The following is a 20,865-nucleotide window of genomic DNA, read 5'->3' as shown; positions in this document are numbered from 1 at the left end:
TGAAAGAAATGACCATAGTCAATTTGTCTCATTAGTTTAATTGAAGAAGTTTAAACTTTTTTAGAAATATTTCTTATATTTAGTGTTACTGTAATTTTCGCCATATAAGGCACAGTTTTTTTGCATAAATTAGCATGCCTGCGACTTATACAGTGAAGCAACTAATGTACTTTTTTTAGTTACCATATTTATAACCTAATTTTTGGCTGAGATCTGACGATTTCATTCATTCTGACATGGAAAATATTGAACACTACCATTTTCAGCCACTAGAGGGCCCTCGAATAATATGGCAAGCCACGTGTCTCATTAATAGGTAAAAGTGGCTATTAATGAGGCACTTGGCTTGCCATACAGAGCCAGCTTCGTCTCGCTCCAGAACTCCATGAGCAAACATCAAATCAGCTGCATTTAACCACGCTGCCCGAGCGAAATAGAGCTGATCTGACCGTCAAAGTGCATTTATTAAGGAAAAGTTCAACTGAGACACACATTTGCTATAATTTTGAGCAAACAAATAATTGTTTTTAAGTGTTAATCTTATTAAATTCTTGTTAAAGTCCTCCTGTACATGCTCCCGCATCTGCCATTTGGCAGCCAATCAATTTTTTGGCACAACACCGGTCCACGTTTCCGGGTGGTCAGCGGTGACACGTAAGAAACGTGGCGCATCAGTAGTGACACATAATAGATGCAACTTATACGACGAAGCTATGTATTTAGGTTTTTTCCCACTTTATTAGACATATTTGGACTGATGCGACGTGTACGGCAGCAAGTACGGTAGGTACGAAGAAATACAATAATGAGAAGATTTGCTTAAGTTTTCCACTGAGATGCACATTTTCTCAATTATAGTGCCTTTAAAAAAGACTACATACATTCCCAAGTATACAAGAAGGATCCAGTCTAAACAGTGAAGTGCATGAAAAAAGAGACATTTCAGTGTGAGAACTGATGAAGTAGTTTTCCTGCATTGTGTGTAGGTTGAACAGAAGATTAAAGGATAAGGACCAGGGGAGCACCAGCACGAACAGCTGTCCTGCCTCAGAGGGCAGCTCCTTTAGCTGACCTGTCATACGACTCTGTGACTCATTTATAACAGACGGATCGTGTCAACAACAAAGAGTTATGTCTATGAGAACGTGGCCGAAGACGCAGATCACATATTCCCACAAGTTTGACTTACATACCATTTCAAATTCACGTCTCAAGCAGCTATGAGAAGAGGTCGTTTTAACAGGCGTTTGTGGAGACGCTGGTCGTAGGTACCTTCACATTTTGCCATATCCTCTCACTTCCACCCCTGCATTAGTCGATGGGTTTCCCAGCAGCCACCACTGCCTCTGCACACATCTGTTCGCTCACTTGTTACAAAAAGAAGATGAGTGATACGCCATGAACAGAATGCTCTGACAGCATCCGTCAGGACAGCTTTTAGACGCCACGTTTATCCTTCTCACCCCTGCGATGGATAAAACCATCCCTGCAGAGCACACAGCCTGTGGCATGGCTTAAACTCCCCCTCTTGCAAAATTGATTTGAAATAAAATACACCCAGACAAATATTAAAAATATCAAGTCTACGTCTATTTCATAGCTAATCTAATGAAGCCAGCTGACAGTAGGTGTATGGTTACCAGCAGCCCCGAAACCTCATTTTGACCAGGAACTTGATACGTCAGGGGGACCCGCTTCTCGAAAAGACAAGGAAGTGATGGGCAGGAAAGGACTAGACAGAGGCGACTAAGCTAATTTATTGCTGTATGCATTTTCTAACATTCTCATTACTACTGAAAACATCAGAGGTGTTGATGTGACCCCGTTTTGTTGAGTTAAGGTTAGATAACCCTCCTCTGAGCCTTTTTCTCCACTGACTTAAGCCTGACTTGTGCTCCCCCACATGTTAAAGAAGGACGGGTGTTGTTTCAACCACACGGGCGGTCAGAGAGATGTGGAGGTGAAGGACTTTTAGGAGAACTGCCTTTCCACCAGACAGGAAGGAAGATTTGTGCACTTCTGAATTTTCTTTTAAACAGTGAAGCAGTTGATTTTAAGATTTAAATTTTTGTAAATGGTCGTGCCAAATTATAATCTGTGAAGAGCAACAAAATGGAAAAGGAAAACCCATCTGTGAGATATCCTGATTCATGCACAATAATCCAGGTAGAATAATCTAGCAAAGTTAAGTCAGGTCCTCTGGCCGGTTTCTTTTTGTTAAAACGTTTCGTCCTTCTGGATTATTGAGCATGAATCAGGATATTTTGAACCATTTTGGCCATAACTGCCTCAAACAAGTCGGCAAGGGAGAGAGCTGACTCCAGAAACCATATGAGCACCATGAAACTAGTTGACCCACTATGTGAAGGTGCTATTTATAAGATTGAGTTTGTTGCAGCCCCTCAGACTTATGGATGGATGAAAGATGAAAAGTTTCAACACAAAGAAACCATCCAGAGGACCTGACTTAACATTGTTGCATCTGCGAGATATTTGGATTTTTCTTATCTCTGCATTTTTATTGTTGGTGTACTTTGTATGTGTAATTGTAGCTTTTATTCTAATTTTTTATTTATTTGGCAATATACAATTTAATGTTCCCATAAACCAAGGCTTGATGTGTGGTCAGCCTCATCACACTAAACCATCCAACAAACCACCACTGCTTCAACTGCAATATCAGCCCACTTTTCACACATGAACGTAGACATACAGGGGCTACATTACTTTTGTAAGGCTGTGGATAGCTTTAGGATATGCGCTTGTCTGAGACCTGGATGTTCTGGTTTTAGGATTTTGTTTAGGATTAGATTTCTTTCAATGGCTGTTACTAAAATGAGAAGGTTGTTTTAATGTGTGGTTTTATTTGGCTTTTTTTATGACTTACCCCAGTGCAGAGGTACATAACCTGTAGAATCAAAAGGAATATTCATGCCCCTTCGCTCAATAAATAAAATGTGTACAGAGCTGAAAAACCTGTGATTATTAACTGATGGCCCACTTCTAGTTCACTGAGGGGCCTTTTTGGGCCAGTGGGGGTGGTAACCCTTGAATTTAGGCTATAACTCATTGTTATTTATCGTACTTTCTGCCATACACATTGCACTGCTGTATAAGTTGCATCAGTCCAAAAATGTCCAATAAAGTGGAAAAATACATAAAAAACAAGTCACTTTGCTGTATTAGTTGCATCAATTGTGCGTCACTGTTGACCACCTGGAAACGTGGGCCGGTGTTGTGCCAAAAATCGATTGGCTTCCAAATGGTGGCTGTGGGAGCATGGACGGGAGGACTTTAATAAGAATTTAACAAGATTAATACTTAAAAACAACTATTTGTTTGCTCGTCGTCATAGCAAAGATGTGTCTCAGTTGAACTTTTCCTTAATAAATGCACTTTAATGGTCAAATCAGCTTCATTTCACCTGGGCGTCGCGGCAAAATGAAGCTGATTTGACGTTTTCTCCAGGGTTTCCAGAGATAGACGAAGGTGGCTTGGTATGGCAAGCCAAGTGTCTCATTAATAGCCACTTTTACATATTAATGAGACACTTGGCTTGCCATATTATTTGAGGGCCCTCTAGCAACTGAAAATGGTAGTGTTCAATAAAGTCCATGCTCAATAATCTGGCTCTGGCCTCAATAATAAGCTGATGAAGCCTTCTGGATCGAAGGCGAAACGTTTCAGCACAAAAAAAAGCAACTGTCCAGATGTCCTGACTGAAAAATGTTGGGTAGTGTTCAATATTTTCCATGTCAAAATGAATGAAATTGTCAGATATCAGCCAAAAATTGTATTATAAACATGGGGGGGACGTATATTAGTCATTTTAGTGTATAAGTCACAGGGTATGCAAATTTATGCAAAAAGGTGCAACTTGTATGTCGAAAAGCACAGTAAGTACAGCATACTGCCTATTACATTAAAAACTAAAAAACTATAATAAATTCTTGGATTTATTGGGTTTTATTTACCTGTTATAACAAGAAAACAGCCATAATCATGTAAAAAAGGGAACAATTTTATAAGTAGCAACCTTTTATTTACTTCAATTTCAATTCTAGTTTTGTTTAAAGTAAGCTTTTACTTCTACTTTTTATTGTTAGATTCAACATACTTGTTTTTGCAAAATGTCATCTGTTATTAGTACTTTGCTTAAAGCAAAAGCTTATAAAATGTTTTACAGCCACATTTCTGGTGATTTAAATTTTGGAACATATGGGCATTGTGGTGAAAAGCCCAGAAGTTTGTAACGCAACTGAGAAAAGTGCAAATTTTAGTTGACCAGTAAACCAGAGTATTTTTGAATCATTGATATATTTTGGCTTTTAAGTGAGATTTTTCAGAGCTCAGATGTTGAAACGCTTCATCCTCATACATACAATGAAAGCAATAAGTAGGTGATGACAGTAGCTTGGCCAAAATAAAGCCAAATATTTAAATACTCAAACTGAAGGACACTTAAAAAGACAATGCATTCAGAAAAGAGGCGTCCTGTGTATCGTCATCCACACTACTTAAATTCAGCAAACAGAATCAGTGTAAACAGTCCTAGTGGCATTTAATGGCTCTGCCACTGTTGAATATCCAAGCATGGATTTGTTTCTGCCAGAGAAAGGGAGTGAAGAAGTGCTGAACAAACAGACACTGTCACCTCTCGCTGTAGAGGAACCGTTCGCTCTGGTCCCTCTCAAAGGCTGCCAGTTGGGTGACGGGTGAAAAGGCAGATTTTTTCATGATTACCCCCGATCCCGCCCTGCCCCATGGGGCAGGCGGTGTTTGCACAGCAGCACAGAGGGATACAGGAAACGGAGGAAATTCCATCATTGCCAGTTATGCTTGGGCGCCCCCTTCCCCCTCTCACCCTTTGCTGGGCCCTCCATGGGCTCCCAGTGAAAGGTGGCGCTGCTTATTTTAAAAGACTTTTAAGATAATTTTAAAGTGATTTTTCTATTAAATAGTTATTAATAGTTAGTACCCCAGCAGCCATGACATCAGTCATAGCGCAAAGCGTATGGAAAAAGAGGTAAGTCTTTGATCAGGCTATACGCTCCTTAGTTTAGACGTTGAAAAAGCATTTGACAGAGTTGATTGGATGTTCTTAGAACAAACCCTCATTGAAACGCGCTTTGCCGAGAGATGCATTAAATGGTTCAATTTTCTATATACAATCCCTAAGTCTAGAGTAAGAGTTTTTTTAAATGGGAAGAGGAGTGAGACAGGGAGATTCACTGTCACCTGTCCTCTTTGCTCTAAGCATCGAGCCATTGGTGGAGGCTATACTCCAAAAATATAGATTCAAGGAATAACGGATGGAGAAGGAACGGTCCACAAAATTGCTCTCTTTGCAGATGATGTCTTGCTTTTTATAAAACATCCAATCACATCAATGCCAGCGCTTATGCAATGCTTAGATACATATGCAGAGATATCAGGATATAAAATAAATCAAAACAAATCAGAAATGATGATGAGGTCAAGGAAGTGGCCTGAGGAATTAAATAAAATGGTGTCTTCCTTCCATTGGTCTAATAAGGGCTTTGGGTACTTGGGGATCACTCTGACAACTCACCCCACAAAATTATTCGAAGCTAACTACACTGAGTTAATAAAACGACTAAAGAATGATCTGATCCATTAGGAAGTCCTCCCACTCTCGCTATTAGATAGAGTTGAAACCATAAAAATGAATTTACTTCCTCATATTCTTTTTTTTGTTCCAATCTTTGTCCATGTGTTCCCTATTCTCAATAAACTAAACAAATTAATATCCCAGTTTATCTGGCAGCACAAGAGAATAAAACTTGACACTTTATTTGCCAAAAGATAAAGAAGGAGTAGCTTTACCTAATTTTAAACATTATTACTGGGCAGCTCAATTAGCTGCCATAGTCACTTGGATTAGGGGAGATGAGGAACCAGTTTGGACTCAACTAGAGCAAGATGAACTGAAAAGTATATTATTGTCAACCTGGTCTTTTATTGATTCAAAATCTGTCATTAAACTGAAAATTGAGAATGAATGGATTAAACATACTCTGAAGATTTGGATGGAAGTTAAAAAAATGTTAAATGACACAGGATCAATATCTGGAGCTATTCCAATAGTGGGTAATATAGACAACCCCCACCCCCCACCCCCACACACCCATATGGGACCAGGGATTTAGAAAATGGGACATCAAAGGTCTCATCACATTCAATTGTTTGGACAAACAGGTTTTAAATCTTCCTCACAGATTAGGGAGCAGTTTGATCTACCAGCAAAAGATATGTATAATATCTACAAATTAAGAATTACATTATGGACCATAAAGACAAAGAGAGAATTAATAAAGATCCACATTATATAGAACAATACATTATTTCCATTTTAGAAAAGAAAATTCCAACAAAAATGCATGTTTCTAATTTGTTTAAGAGTCTCTCACTTGATATTAACCAGAATACCTGGTATATTAAAGAGAAATGGGAATTGGAGTTGAATGTCTTGATAGAAGATGAAGTATGGGACAACCTGTGGAAAGACAGCCATAAAGGGATTAATAGTCAGTTATGGAAATAATATGACTGGAAATTGAGTTAACATCTTAGCATGTGACTGCTGGTGGAATCAAACCCCCAACTCTTGAATTGGAGGACAACTGCTCTAACCATTCAGCCACAGCCGCCCTGGAATTAATAGTCTAAACACTAAACACATTGTAACATGGAAGTCTCCATATACTCCATGCTCTATAAGGTACTAACTATTTGATAGAACATCCCTAAAGATCACCGAACTATCTCTTCAAAGAGGAGGAAGGACACAGCTAGTGTGCTGAAGGACGGGCAGTCGGAGCGGGCGTGGACAGCTTTAAACATGTCAGCAGAGACGACCCCCTCACCGCTTCCCTTATCGTTTTTAGAAGCATGTTGTAAACACAGACCAAAACTGGACGGCGTCCCACGCAAGCAGAGGCTTTGCAAAGGCCATTGTAAAAATCCCAGAAGTCCTTTTTATTTTTATCCTTACAGTTGTGGGGTGTCTGCACTCCCTGAGCACAAGCTCAGCTGACAGCCTCCCGGTGAACTCTCACTAAAAGAATTCTTACTGCTCACAGGGTCGAGACCTCCGTGTTTATACAGCTCAGCCCGTGAAGCTCCATATTGTTTAGACAAGCTTCCAAACACACCGTCTGGCGGTTGTCCAATTACCCACCCGCTAAGACGTGTGTGCCATCCCAACTTTGTGCATACTTTGTTTAACATGATTTAGAACTCCTCGAGAGACTCGAACCCTTTGCTTTACTGATCTTCTGTTATCAAACTGTAAATGTTAGGAGGTTTGTCCCCCTGAGGCTACGCTGCTGCAGCTGGATTTGTATTTATTTTACAATCCAAAGCTTCTGCCGGTCCTTTGTTCCTGAACTTATCAGAACTGATTGCTTTGTGTTCCAGTCTGCCTCCTGTCTGCTGGAGCTTCCTCTCCATGTCATCTATCTCTGTTCATGTCACCCAATCTGTCTCCACAGTCTGTCTCTGTCCCCTCCTCTCACTCTCTATCTTTCTTTTTGCAGGAAGAAAAGGGTATTTCCTGTGAGCTTGTCGATTTGGATTTCCTCAAGTGCGCAGTGGGATTTCCCTTCATGAGGGCACAAACTAAGGTAGTTTGTAAGATTTGGTACAAAATATCCATACATGGCATTGTTAGATATTCTCTAAACTCTATTAGCTTAAGTTTCCAGTTGACTACATGTTATGGATGGGGAATGTTTTGTTAGTATGAACTTGTTTTATCAAATCATTTCACAATATTTTATTTTTCTAGTATCATTTTGCAGTGATTTTTGACACAACTCGACTTTCTGGGGAAAATGATACGTTGCAGTTTTTAGTTCAAGCTAAAAGGTAAGGCTCCCAAATCTTTGTGTTTTTCTAACAACAGTTATCACCTGCCTTGCATGGTGGCAGGCAGTCATTCAGCTTCCTGTCACTGTGTGTGAACACAATTCAAAATGGCTACCATAGCTAATACGCCTTAGCAACCTCAAAAAATGGCTATAGCTCTATTATCCTGATGCATGCTCATGCCTTTTACGGTTTGACTCTCATCATCCTCTGAAGCACAAGTTAGGAGTCATCAGGACTCTGTACCACAGAGCAGACAGCATCCCCACTAACTCAGGAGCCAGGCAGAAGGAGAAATCCCACACAAGACAGGCTCTAGAGAAACGTGGATATCCTAACTGGGCCTTCCTGAAAGCAGAGAAGAAACCCAAACAGGACTCCAGCCAGCCATCAGGTGAAAAGAAGGAACCCGGACCAGTGGTCATTCTGTATGTTGCAGGACTTTCAGATAAACTGAGACGTTTATTTTTTAAACACAACGTCCCAGTGGCTTTTAAACCCCAAAATACATTATGACAAAAACTGGTCCATCCCAAAGATCCAGTCCTCTGACACAGAGTAATATTGTGTATGCTGTTCAGTGTCAGGAGGGCTGTGATCAGTCTTACATCGGGGAAACTAAACAGCCACTAGGCAAAAGGATGGACCAGCACGGAAGAGCAACAACTTCAGGCCAGGACTCTGTAGTCTACACTCATCTACAGGCCAGTGGTCACTCTTTCAGGGATGAAGATGTTCACATCCTGGACAGAGAGGAACGATGGTTTGAGAGAGGAGTAAAGGAGGCCATGTTTGTGAAGAGAACCTGTCCATCAATAAACTGGGGCGGAGGCCTCCGTATCCAGTTGTCAACCTCTTACAATGCTGTTATTGTTAGAACCACTCAGCCTTCTGTGAATATCAAGCGGCCATCAGGGCACTAACAATCGGTCATTAGGCTGATGGTCCTCCTTTTGCATGTGAATTAGTTTTGTCTGTCACCAGCAAATTGGTTGATCCACTATGAGAAGATGCTCCTTATAAGACTGAGTTTATAGCAGCCACTCAGAATGAAGAAGTTTATTAGATAAAAGATAAAACGTTTCAAAAAGAAGAATCCGACCTGAGGACCTGACTTAACTTTGTTAGATATAGCTCTTAGTCTTATTAGAGATTTGATAGACATTTGCAACACATACTTTGAACATCAAAAATCATGCAAGATTTTTATTAAAACTAACAGGTATTCCTTTTATGCATGTCACTTCATTGTTTTTTCAAAAAGTGTATTTGTTTGAATCAAAATTACCACTAGTTCATACTTTAGGGGATTGAATCTGAGTGTGTTTTGTGTCTTTCAGCGCCAATCCAGAGCACAATCTCTCTGATAACAGTTTAGATCTGTCCATCCCGCTGATCCATGAGACAGACACCACCATTACAGGGTAAGAAACAACAAAAAACATGATCTTTCATCATTTTTTGTGACTAGTATACAAGTTTAAAGCTGTCTTATGTACATCAACAAATGAAGAGCGTGACTGGTTGTCGATTTGTTGCGTCTCAGGAAAAGTGAGAGCATTTTCTTTTTCTCCATATGGAAGATATTCACTTGAAATATCTTATCTCTGAATGCTTTATCACAGCTCTGCTTCACAGAGGAAGGGGAACGATGTAAAACAGTCCACATTTGCCAGAACTTTGACATTTGATAAGACTGTTGTCTTTAATGTGGAGGGAGGCTACAGAGTAAACCTGCACACAAATCCCCTAAAGAAAACACTTCTCTGCCCATCTTAACATGACTGAAAACAGATTTTTAAATAAGCACGCTGTTTAATAATGTAGTATATTCTGTTTTTCACTTGAATCCTGTGGGTTATGTTTGCAGTGTGGTAACACCAAACTCCTTTGTGTATGGAAACTCCATCGATGCATCGCGTTTCGTCCAGTTGGAAAACATGGAATGCAACTTTCAGCCTCTAAATCTGACTTTCCAGGTATTTTAAGTACAAAAAATACACAGTTTTTTATATATATATTTTTTTTCCTCATCTCCATCGCTCCCTGTCTTTGTGTGGTGTGTTTCCAGGCCATAAACAAGGGCCCCAGCAGGCTGCCTGGCTCCACGGTGGACATCAGGATTCCCAACCGGCTGGCTGGAAACGGAGCTGACATGTTCCACGTCATTGAAACTCAGGTGGAAACCAGCAGCAGTCTATCCACAGTACATATCCAGCAGGAATCATTATGATATATTAGTTTATTCACCTGCAGGTCGCCACATCTTCAGCTTCTTTGTGGGTTTTTTGTGCTTCTCACTGTGTTGGCGTCCAAGTCAGACGAGTTTCTGCATAGAGAGCTGTTAAACTGCTGGGCTCCTGGTTGGCAGTTTTTCCAAGTGTTGGGTCTTACTGGAGTTAATCTAATCCAAACTACTGATGCTGCCACTGAATCTACGGGTTTAATTTTGTCTCAAAATATTTTCCGTTTAGATAAAGAAGCATGATACTCCCTCTGCATGTAAGTGTTTTCTTAACCCTTGCATTGCACTTCTCATATAGGTAGATTCAGAGGGAGCTCAAGCTGTTAATTGTATTTACTGTGAATTGGGGGCGGGGGGGGCAGCATTGGTGTATCCCACCTCCTAGAGTCCATCTGGAATCACTTTCCTGGGATCAGTCAGCTTGCACGAATGAGGAATGGGACACCTGTGGGGCTGGCTACTGCCTCGTACCACCCGGAGCCTGAAACAACAATTCTTAAACTTTCACAACATCATCCAGCCTGTGGCACACCGGGCAGTCACAAGTTTATATTTATATCCAGATGCATTTGATTTGGTCAGATGATGTATGCATTTTGTGCTGTTACTCCATATGTTAAAGCTTTCCTACATATAATCCTAAAATTCCCAATATTTACTGTAAAAAAATCTTCTTATGGAGAATTTTTAAGTTAAATATACTGTTAAATTTGCCGTATTTGTACTACAATAAAAGACGTGCAGGGAGGCAGAGTAAACAAGGAAGGCCAGAGGAAGGCTCTACTTCCAGAGCTTCACGTCGGACAGAGAAGAGGGGAAAGGGGAAGTGCTCCCTGGAGGCTGGGCAGTAAAGCAGACACCTCTAAATCACTCTGTATGGGAAATCTGTCAGGGGGTGGGACCGGCATGTTGCTGCTGCGAACTTCCTCAGATTTAATGCAATAACAGAATTGGGCCATTTATGGTGACAAAAGTGGACAAGTTTGTGTCAAATCCAAGTCTGAGCCTCAAAAGATGTCAGATTTTCTCCACACAAACATGAACATGGAACATATTATCAACTATTTTACTTCTGTGCCTGATAGTATATACTTGAGTATTTTAAGTTATTTCAAAACCTTGGACAAAACACAATCTTATTGTTTTTAGGGGGACACAAAGATGTGAAATTTTCTCTTTCAGTGCAGAGGCAGACCTTGTCTTTATTTCCACCCAAATTTAACACATTTTTTGTTTCATTCTCATTCAACCTTTATTTATACAGATAAATCTTGTTGAGCCTCGAAGACGTTTTTACAAGTGAAACCTGTTTAGACACAAAAAAGTAATGCAAGTGACAACATGTATAGGATTTGGAGACAAAAATTTCCTAACAGACTCTCATTCCTTGGCCGAGGAAAGATAGCCTGAAATTGAAAAAATACCCCGCACATAAGCAAACAGTGACGCAGACATTCCTCAGGGGAGGGAGAACGACAAGTCACTGTAGGAGTTCTGATACGAATGGTATAATCAGTCAGTTCCCTCTGGTGAGATCCGTAAACATTCTCCAAGGGTGCCAAGGTCAACCTAGGACAGCCAGAGAGAATCCAAGAGTCCTGAAATGATGACGCTATGTTTATTCATCCGGGTCCCTCTGATAGGTCTGCAGACTTCCTCGGTGGGAGGGGGGATTGACAGAAGGCAACATTAGGGAAAGTGAATCATTCTCTCATTAACATTAGCTGTGTAAGTAACAGTTCTTAAAGTTTTAATTTAGGACTTTTCTGGTCACCTCTCGGATTAGCCAGTAGTGTGCGAAACTGGTCAGAATGACCATAAACTCTTTTTCTAAACCAAGGCAGTCCAAAAAACTGTCTAGAACACCAACGGTTCATGCTCAATAATCCAGGTTACAAATCCAACAATGTTCAGAGCACTGTCTAAAACAGGTAAAATATTGTTGTTCTTAGCCTTTCCTCAGAAATTTAGTTAAAAAAAATCTGAGCTATCACATTCATATTTTTGCCTATAAAAAATACATTTTCCTCTTTTTTGTTTATAACAACTTCCTGTTTTAGGTGGCGGACAGTCGAGGGAACTGCACCCCTCACAGGAACCCGACACCATGCACCATCCCCCAGGACAAAGAAAGCATCTTCCACTCCATATTTGCCTTTTTCACCAAATCAGGGCGCAAAGTCTTGGTAAACAACATTGTCATTGCTTTTTTTTTTTTTTTTTTACATTTCAGAGCTCACTGAGAGTCGCCTCCTGTGAGGATTCATGTCTCTTTAATTTAGTGCAACATCTGTTAATGACAAATCCCTTTTCCAGCTTTCCAAACCCACTCTGTTGCTTTTTTGTTTTGTACAGGACTGTGACCGGCCTGGGCGAGCATGTATGACTATTTCCTGCAGCCTGGGTCCACAGCTGAAAGAAGAAGCTTTGAGCATAGAAATAAAACTCCTACTGAACACTGAAATTTTGAAAATAGTAAGGCACATTTCACAATGTCAACTGATTTATTTTATTGTGATCATAACAGAAATAGCAACTCGTTGTCTCTTCCCCCCACAGGATAGTTCCTCTGTGATCCAGTTTGTCACAAGGGGCAGTGTAGAAGTAAACGACAGGGCAGTGGAGGTGCCAAACGGCCTGCCAGAAGAACTTTCTGTGAGTACATCATCTGCAACAGAGCCAGATATCTTTGTCAGTACTTGGCTGTGACAAAGTCTGAGTTTAAAATAGGCGACTAATTCACTTTTGGTCTTACAAAATATGGTTAAAAATCATTGAGGAATGTTCTGTAAAAATACTGGAGCTGCAGCATTTGGGGTTGTGGTAGCATGGTGGTCAGTGTCGTGATCTTGTAATCCTGAGGTTGCAGGTTCGATTCCAGGTTGCGCCAGGAAGGGCTTTTGGCATAAAACAAATTGCCAGATCTTTCATGTGAATTTGCTCGCTGTGGTGACCCCTGAAGAAGGAAGCAGCTGAAAGAAACTTACTTTTACTGTAAAAATGTGGAATTGAAACAACCTGCTCACCTTCAAATGACTCACTAATAAGCAGTTTTGTAAGATTTATTAACTGTACTTTTCTTAAATATTTGAACATAATCCCCTCTTGCAGGAGGGATTTGGTTAGGGTTAGGGTTAATAGTCTCCTTGCTGGAGGGATTATGTATCCTCTTTGGCCTGGGAGTGCCTTGGGATCTCCCAGAAATACCTGGACAGAGGAATGTCAGAGTTCCCCTTCTAAATCTGTTGCCTCTGCTACCCGACCATGAATTAGTGACAAGAAATGAACGGATGAATAGATGAATGGATGGAATTTTGCTGGTTTAGGGGGATTTCTAACTCCACAAATGTACAACGTTGCTTCATGTCAGCTGATGTAAAATAGGCAGCTGTTTGCCGTGTGAACTTCTTGAACCCCTTGTTTTTATAGTGAAGGACAAAGCCTGATAAAGAATGAAAAATACACGAGTCAGCAAATGTTTCCCGCATGGTAAAAATGCAAATATTCATCTGGCACAAAAGTTAATCACATGCACCCTCTGAGAAGAAAACTGCAGCTTGGAGGGTTGTGTCTCACTGATCTGTTAGGATTAACATCAATCAGCGAGTACATGTATAATATTACTATTATATACACACTCAGTCGTGCTGTGATTAGAGTTTCTCTGCACTGAAGTGCTTTCCTATAATAAAGGCAATGAGTTCAAGGAACAGCTGGGAGCTGTGGGTATGGTTAGCCTTCGACTGTTTTTGGGGTCCTCAGCTGTGCACAAGGACAAACTCTCCTTCTACTCCTCTCTGCTGAGTGATTAAATGGCCCCTCAGATCAAATTTGTCAATTACGTTGAGCACCTAGCACGCTCACTAAGGAGACCTCTTGAGAGATTAGGGTGCTGACTGTTGGCACCCTAACTGACCCTGAGCTGCAGTGGTGCTCAGAAAAGTCTGACCTGCTCAGAAAATGTCCATACCACGCTGCTCTTTCAGCTCTTAGTGAGTGTACTTATTCCTGCGATTGTTGCTCCTCTAAGGCTTTTGTAAACATGGTTACCCTTTCCCTCGGGGTGACCGCAAGCCGGAGCACCAAGAGCAAATATGATGTGTGGACCCTGGTTGGACTGCTTACAGCAATTCTACTGGCTGTGATCAATAGGCTCTTTTTACTTATGACATGCAAACAAACCCAGCAGGTCCATATGTTCATCCATCCATCCATTTTCTTCCGCTTATCCGGGGTCGGGTCGTGGGGGTAGCAGCCTAAGTAGGGAGGCCCAGACTTCCCATATGTTCATATGCTACAAATATGCATGGTCTAAATTTAGAAAAAGGGAGTTGCCTTCAATGATCTTCACATTAAGTAACTGCAAAAAGTTAAACAGTGAGTTCAAAGTCAGGGAGCAATGACCAGCCGAGCTTTCATCTTTCCTGCACACCAAATGTCTTGGCGTGCATTGCAGCAGTTATGTCCCAGTGATGGGAGCTAGAGTGAAGTGTTAATGTGGCAAACTACTCAACAGAGAGGTTTTTCTGCACTTTTCCACTTGGCTTTGTCCTGACGAACAGTTGGCGTCTTCCCGCCGCGTTTCAGTTCAAAGCCTGTGCAGCGCTGCGTCTCTAAGCTGCGTCATGTTCTTCTGTCATTTCTCAAACTGCTTGGCTAAAACACACAATGCTTGAGACGATGTAAGGTTTAGCCTTGTTAAAGGTCTTTAGAAAAGAAATACATTCATTTCATGACTCAAGTCAGTGAACTTGTCCTTCATGTGTATGATACTGACAATAATCAACATCTAAGTTTTGTAGGATAATCCTGAGACATAAAACTAAGGGTGGATTGGAATGTCTTCAACAAGTTTCTATTGTCCTAAATCAAAGGGAGTCCCTGAAGAAAAGTCAAAGGTCGTTAGAGTCACTGAACTTTGTTCTCAAGAGACAGCCAATGAATTTCACTTCGTAAGTGGCAGAACTCAGTCAGGGCTAAAGTGGGGTGCAGATAGACAAACCGCCGGAAGGGCCTTAAGGATGCTAACGACCATTTATCACCCAAATAATCTCATCCTGTCCCTCTCTGGGTTCATGTTCAGACCTCAAGAGTCAGACTTGAAATCAGTTCCCATTGTGTGTGTGTGTGTGTGTGTGTGTATACCGTTTTTATTTCGAATTCTATTTTGGTTCGTCGTTCTCTTGTTACAAACCCATCATTCGCAGATCTAAAACGCACAGAAACAGCATGTGATCGTTTATTTGCACTGTGTTGCATCATCTTCCACACTCATTTAATTTGTATTTCTGTGTCCTGTGCATGAGTGTGACTCACCCGGTCTTGCTGTGTTCCAGCTGGTGTTCGAGGCTCTCCACAGTCAGGAACCGAGGGGTTACGTAGTTGGCTGGATCATTGCCATCAGTCTCCTGGTGGGAATCCTCATCTTTTTGCTTTTAGCTGTGCTGCTGTGGAAGGTAAAACTACACATGAACAGAGACTTAGACTTGTATTTTCATCTTGCAAGGAACTAAATCTTATGTAACTCAACAAATTAGCATGTTCTACGAAGATGCAGTGTGAACACTGAGCGCTCAGTGACTTTGCTAAAGTTTATTTAAAGCTAAACTACATTTTGAAGTTAAAATAATCCAAACAACAGCTAAAATTGGCAAAACAAAAGCTAAAACCTAAAGATAGCAACACATCTGAAACCTAAAACCAGCAAAATAGTAAGTAAAAGTAACAAAACAGTACATAAAATTACTAAAACAGGAGCTAAATATGCAAGTAAGCAGAGCAGTAGCTAAAAGCTAAAACTGGCAATGCAGTGTCTGGAAACTGAAACAAGCGAAATAGTAGGTAAAAAGAAAAAACAGCTAAACTTACTCAAACAATAGCTAAAAGCTAAAATTGGTAAAACAGCAGGTAAATTTTGATGGGGTAGAGGCAGGCAGCCGACTCAGGACTCGAAAGTCCCAGGTTCAATTCCCAGCCATTCCCACATGTCGTGTGTCTCTGCGCAAGACACCCAATCCCGAATTGCTCCCTGGGCAGCTCAACAGCTGCCCACTGCTCCACCTGGGTGTATCTCAGGTGCGATGGGTTAAATGCAAAGAACCAATTTCACCATTGTATGGAAACATACAATGATGACAACACTTTAGCACGTTATTATCTATTATTAAAAGCTCAAAATAGCTAAATTGAAGTTAAATGCTAAAACCAGAACCTTAGCTGAAAGCTAAAATGTGCACAAGTGTAAAAAAATATATAATTGAAACAGAGATATGCTAAGGTAGTATTTTTATGATTTGACAATATCCCAATGCATTTTTATGAGAAGAAATGTAAATAAAGTTCCAAAAACCAAAAGTTATAGTCCCAAACAAGTGGAAAGTTCTGATTTATAAAATGGTTCAAATAGCTGAAAGTATGCTGAAGAAGTTACAGTCAAAAACACATGTAGAAGGAGCTATAAACAGGAAAACAATAGTCTGAATGCTGCCTCAGCGTTCATACAATAAACACAAGACAGAAACCCACGAGACTGCCCGGAGCTTGGTGTTTACCTCTGGTTCGATGTCAGGACAGTATCCAGCTGAAAAGAGACAGCTGGAGGTCAGGGAACGACGTGGGGGCGAGAGCTTGCTTTAGGCCTCTGACAGCCATGAAAAGGACAAATCACAGACAGGACAGTAATTCACACCACGCCACTCACATGAAAGAAGATTTTAAAGTGGAAATGGCAATCACACTGATATCCAGGGGCCCTGTTCGCACAAAACGCCTTTTCTTTTCCTCCCCTTCATCTTCCACTGGGAATACCACAACTAAACCTTGGAATGTTGGTCCAGGGATACCCCCACCCCCCACCCCCTATTCTCCCAAGTCCTCTGATCCTGCCAAAATAAACCCCAGTTACAAGAGCGGCGCATGTCCTGTATTGCTCCAATCTGGAAATGCCGGAGGAGAGTGCAGATCTGGATCAATAAACATTTGTAGCCAAATACAGATAAGTGAATGGACTCGCATGGACTGAGCGAGGTCGCTCAGTGTAAACTAGTCTTTTCATACTTTCACATTCCCTCCTGTTACACTTGCTAAATGCAGATTTTAGATTTGTGAAATGTAAGCAGGTTCGTCGTCTTAAAGAAGCAACGCGTTTCTTCGAGGGAACGTCTTGATTTACATGCTCGTGGCTTTTTTTTTATGCTAACTTCAAAATGATGTATTCTTGAGGATAAGAGGACATGGCATGATGTTTAAACAGATTTCTTACCCCCCCCCCCCCCCCCCCCTGAGGAATTTACTGTCTCCTTGCCCCCGCTTCACTGCAGGAGAAATCTCAGCTTTCAGTGATTTCACTGAAAGATAAAATTCATCACGTTGAACTTGGGCTCGTACTCGTTATGCAGACTATTATTTTTGTAATACTGCGGCTGAAACAAGAGGCCGTTTTAGATGAGCTCTCACTGGTTGTGCTTTTAAAAACACACAGCTGCTCAGAGTCGTTCCTATTTAAAATCGGGACCTATTTAAAATTTTTGTTTTTCTGTAAAATCTTTCTAACAGTTTCCATTGTTGTCCCTCTCGCTGCAGATGGGATTCTTCCGTCGGCGCTACAGGGAGATCCTTGAAGCTGAAAAGAACAGGAAAGACAGCGATGAAAGCTGGGACTGGATGGACAAGGACCATTGAGACATTGAAATGAGGGGGGTGGTCCCAGAAGAGCCAGTGAGATTAGGGATTGGGTTGAGACGGATCCTATAGCACGGGGGTGCAGCCCAGCCGCCCCAGTGGCACCAGGTCCTTCATGTCTTTCATATGTGGAAGAGAAGTTTATTCTCCATATTTTTTGGAGACTGTATTTTTTGTGTGCAGGTGGTTGGGATGGGGGGTGGGGGGGGTTCTGATTTGACAGAGTGGCTCAAGTGAGGACCCCTGCTGTGGAAATCAGCAAGATGATGGAGTGGAGCTGTGCTGTAGAGCCACGTCTGTACGGGGAGGGCTGTGGAGACGGCACAAGTACTGATGGACAACAAAACCCTCAGGGCTGTGTTATATAGTAAATTTATTTTTATACATACACTTTAAGCCATATTATAAACCTGAGCTTTGGGTTTGAATGCTATTTTAAACACACTGTACCTGCAGTATGTTTTTTTTAAAGCACTGATGTTTGATAAGAATAAATGTTGACACTTTGTGCCAAAGACCTGTCCTGTACAGAACGCCACCGGATTAATTTTATATTTTCAGTTCGGCCCATCACTGGGAGCAGAAGGTTTTATCTTTTCTGTAACTTTTCCCTGTTTTACATGCATGTAAATATCAGAAATAACCAACCAGAGAAAATGTCTGTCATTAGATAATTATATTAAAAAAAAAAGATATTTCCAAGTAGGTTTTCCATCACGTGTCAGTTAACTGTACTGTAGAGCTCTCTGTTGATAATTTATTTGTGATTTTATTTTTATTTTATTGTCTAAAATGCAAATTTCACCATAAAAAAAAAAAATCTCCTAAGTTTTAGGTTTTCTGCCTGGTCAGGGATGGCTGAACCAAATTTTGTGGACAACTGTATACATTCAAACAGCGGTGCCACCAAGGGGGCACCAAGGCTAGTTGGCCCCCACACTGCCCCCCTGGTCAGACAGTTTTATACACATATTCTGTCTATTAGCAAAATATCTCATGATCCAGTGAACACATTTTTATCTAAACTTTCAAAGTAACTTTTAGAGTCAAGATGGCCACCACAGCTAACTTTAACAAACACCAAACTGGTTATAGTTCAGTCAATTTTACAGATATTGCGTGTTGATTTGGTGTGGCAGTAGCTGAGGATCATCTCCAATACGTACTCGAGATCTTTGTTTAAAGCTTTGGCATGTTAAGACAGCGGGCGTTTTGCATTCATTTAAAAAAATGCTCGTTTCAGTCATGAGCTGAATATTGACTGTGCTGTGCTCAGTTAATAAAATCAACTATTAAATAATACAAAACATAAACTACTGTAGGCTTATGTCAGATGGTGATTCCCTAACTCTCATATTGCAGATTTTTTTAATAGCCTGCAGTATTTACAGTATTAAAAACCTGAAATTATTTTCTGACTTTTGATTTTGGTGCCCCCCTCTCTCACATGGCCACCTCTGAAAACCTTCTGGAGGCACCCCTGGTTTGAAAAAGAAGCACAAAATAGGACCAAAATATCTGAATCTACAAAGCTAATTTTTCACATGGACCCCACAAACCTGCTCTGCTGTGACTTATGATCCTAAAGCTGGTCAGGATTTAACTCCAAAGCCTCCCCCTAAGCAGAGTACATTTACTTTTACATGTGTAATACTCAGCGAGGGTGAAATATGAGATCTCCATGGACGGATGAAAGTCAGCATCAGAAATTTATCTTCATTCTTTAACGGAAGCTTCTGGCCTGAGTAATGCTCTAAAAATATGTGGAGACTCGCTGAACTCGTACACAGAAACAAGCTGTTTGGAATCATTTTAAGTCCAAAAGGACGGGAAACGTTTCAAAGCTGAGGTCCTCGTGTTGCTAAGTGCTAAAACTAATGAGTATTTGACAGTTTGAAGGTTTCCAACACCATGAGCACATTGACAGTTTATTACAAAATAATATGTAACAGAAAAAAATCCATTGTACCCTTTAAAACTGAGACAGATTTGAAATCACAGCAGGTGAATAAGCCTGCTCAGTTCTCTACAGATCACTATTGTGTTCAAGCTGGACACTTTTGAATTCCACTGGCATAACCTTGTATACTGTGCACTTCTTCCCTCTGCACCAGTTTTAAACTTGTTACACTAATTGTATGAAAGAACCCAACACTTGACTTTTTTTTTTTTGTATAACTGTGATGTTTGCCTCCACCGTTGTCACGTCTTCTTTTGGACTTTTGTTCTGAGTAAACTACTGTCAGTATCATTTCTATTATAGTGTGCCGTACATGTTTGATGTTTAAAGTCATGTTTGAGCTGTGTATTTATCTAGTGATAAATTTCAGAGTGGAAAATCCAAACTGTTCATTTGGTCATTTTTTGTGTGGTCTGATGCTTTTTTAATGGAGTTTGGTGCTCTCTGCTGGTGGCGTTGCTGCTTAAACAATCAATGAACTATTGAAAATAATGTTTGCATAAATGAGCAGGTTCACGTAAGAGTAATTATTTTTCTTTCATTTTGATGCTGTTCATCTGACAAATTAAAGCTTCAACAAAAACTTTAGATATTTATTTCTAATCACCTTCAATTTACTGTTAAATCCTGTCAACAGCCTAAACCAGGGGTCTGCAACCTGCGGCTCTGGAGCCGCATGCGGCTCTTTGGTCCCTCCGCAGTGGTTCTTTCAAGCTTTGACCAAAACTGAATTTTATTGGTTGTTATACAAACAACAAAAAAGGATAAGTTTTAGCAGTTTTCCTGTCCTTTTTTTTTTTTGCAAATACATGAATACTGGAACAAGTACAAGGAGTTAAAGATGCTCACTTTAACTTTATGCTTTATTTCTACACTTAATTAATTTTTCTACAATTAAAAAAATTGCCTATGTCTGAATAGTTCATAGTTTTTAATCATTTAAAAAAGCCTCTCTTTAAAAGAACCTGGTCTTCTCATTTGTCTTAAATTGTAAAAATATAAATGATTAGTTATTTTATCTTTATAATGTCACTCCTAGTGGCCACAAAAGCCCCTTCCAACAAACCTAAAGTGGCCCATGGGCCACCAG

General features: G+C 40.6%; 1 protein-coding gene across 1 annotated transcript in view; it reads left to right on the top strand.

Annotated features, from left to right (window-relative positions):
- itga9 (integrin, alpha 9) overlaps positions 1 to 17,815 on the top strand; it is an 87,341-nt gene extending 69,526 nt beyond the window's left edge. The window contains exons 19-28 of the mRNA XM_037678412.1: positions 7,560 to 7,646; positions 7,811 to 7,890; positions 9,231 to 9,314; positions 9,761 to 9,869; positions 9,962 to 10,069; positions 12,196 to 12,321; positions 12,491 to 12,610; positions 12,695 to 12,790; positions 15,472 to 15,591; positions 17,717 to 17,815. Coding sequence (XP_037534340.1) covers positions 7,560 to 7,646; positions 7,811 to 7,890; positions 9,231 to 9,314; positions 9,761 to 9,869; positions 9,962 to 10,069; positions 12,196 to 12,321; positions 12,491 to 12,610; positions 12,695 to 12,790; positions 15,472 to 15,591; positions 17,717 to 17,815 — 1,029 coding nt within the window. The remainder of the gene's footprint in view (positions 1 to 7,559; positions 7,647 to 7,810; positions 7,891 to 9,230; positions 9,315 to 9,760; positions 9,870 to 9,961; positions 10,070 to 12,195; positions 12,322 to 12,490; positions 12,611 to 12,694; positions 12,791 to 15,471; positions 15,592 to 17,716) is intronic.
- Positions 17,816 to 20,865: the final 3,050 nt, after the last annotated feature.

The sequence above is a fragment of the Nematolebias whitei genome, chromosome 1 (genome assembly GCF_014905685.2).
Source record: "Nematolebias whitei isolate Nwh7 chromosome 1, NemWhi1, whole genome shotgun sequence".
Classification (NCBI taxonomy): Eukaryota; Metazoa; Chordata; class Actinopteri; order Cyprinodontiformes; family Rivulidae; genus Nematolebias; species Nematolebias whitei.
This window is presented reverse-complemented; position numbering and strand designations above follow the sequence as displayed.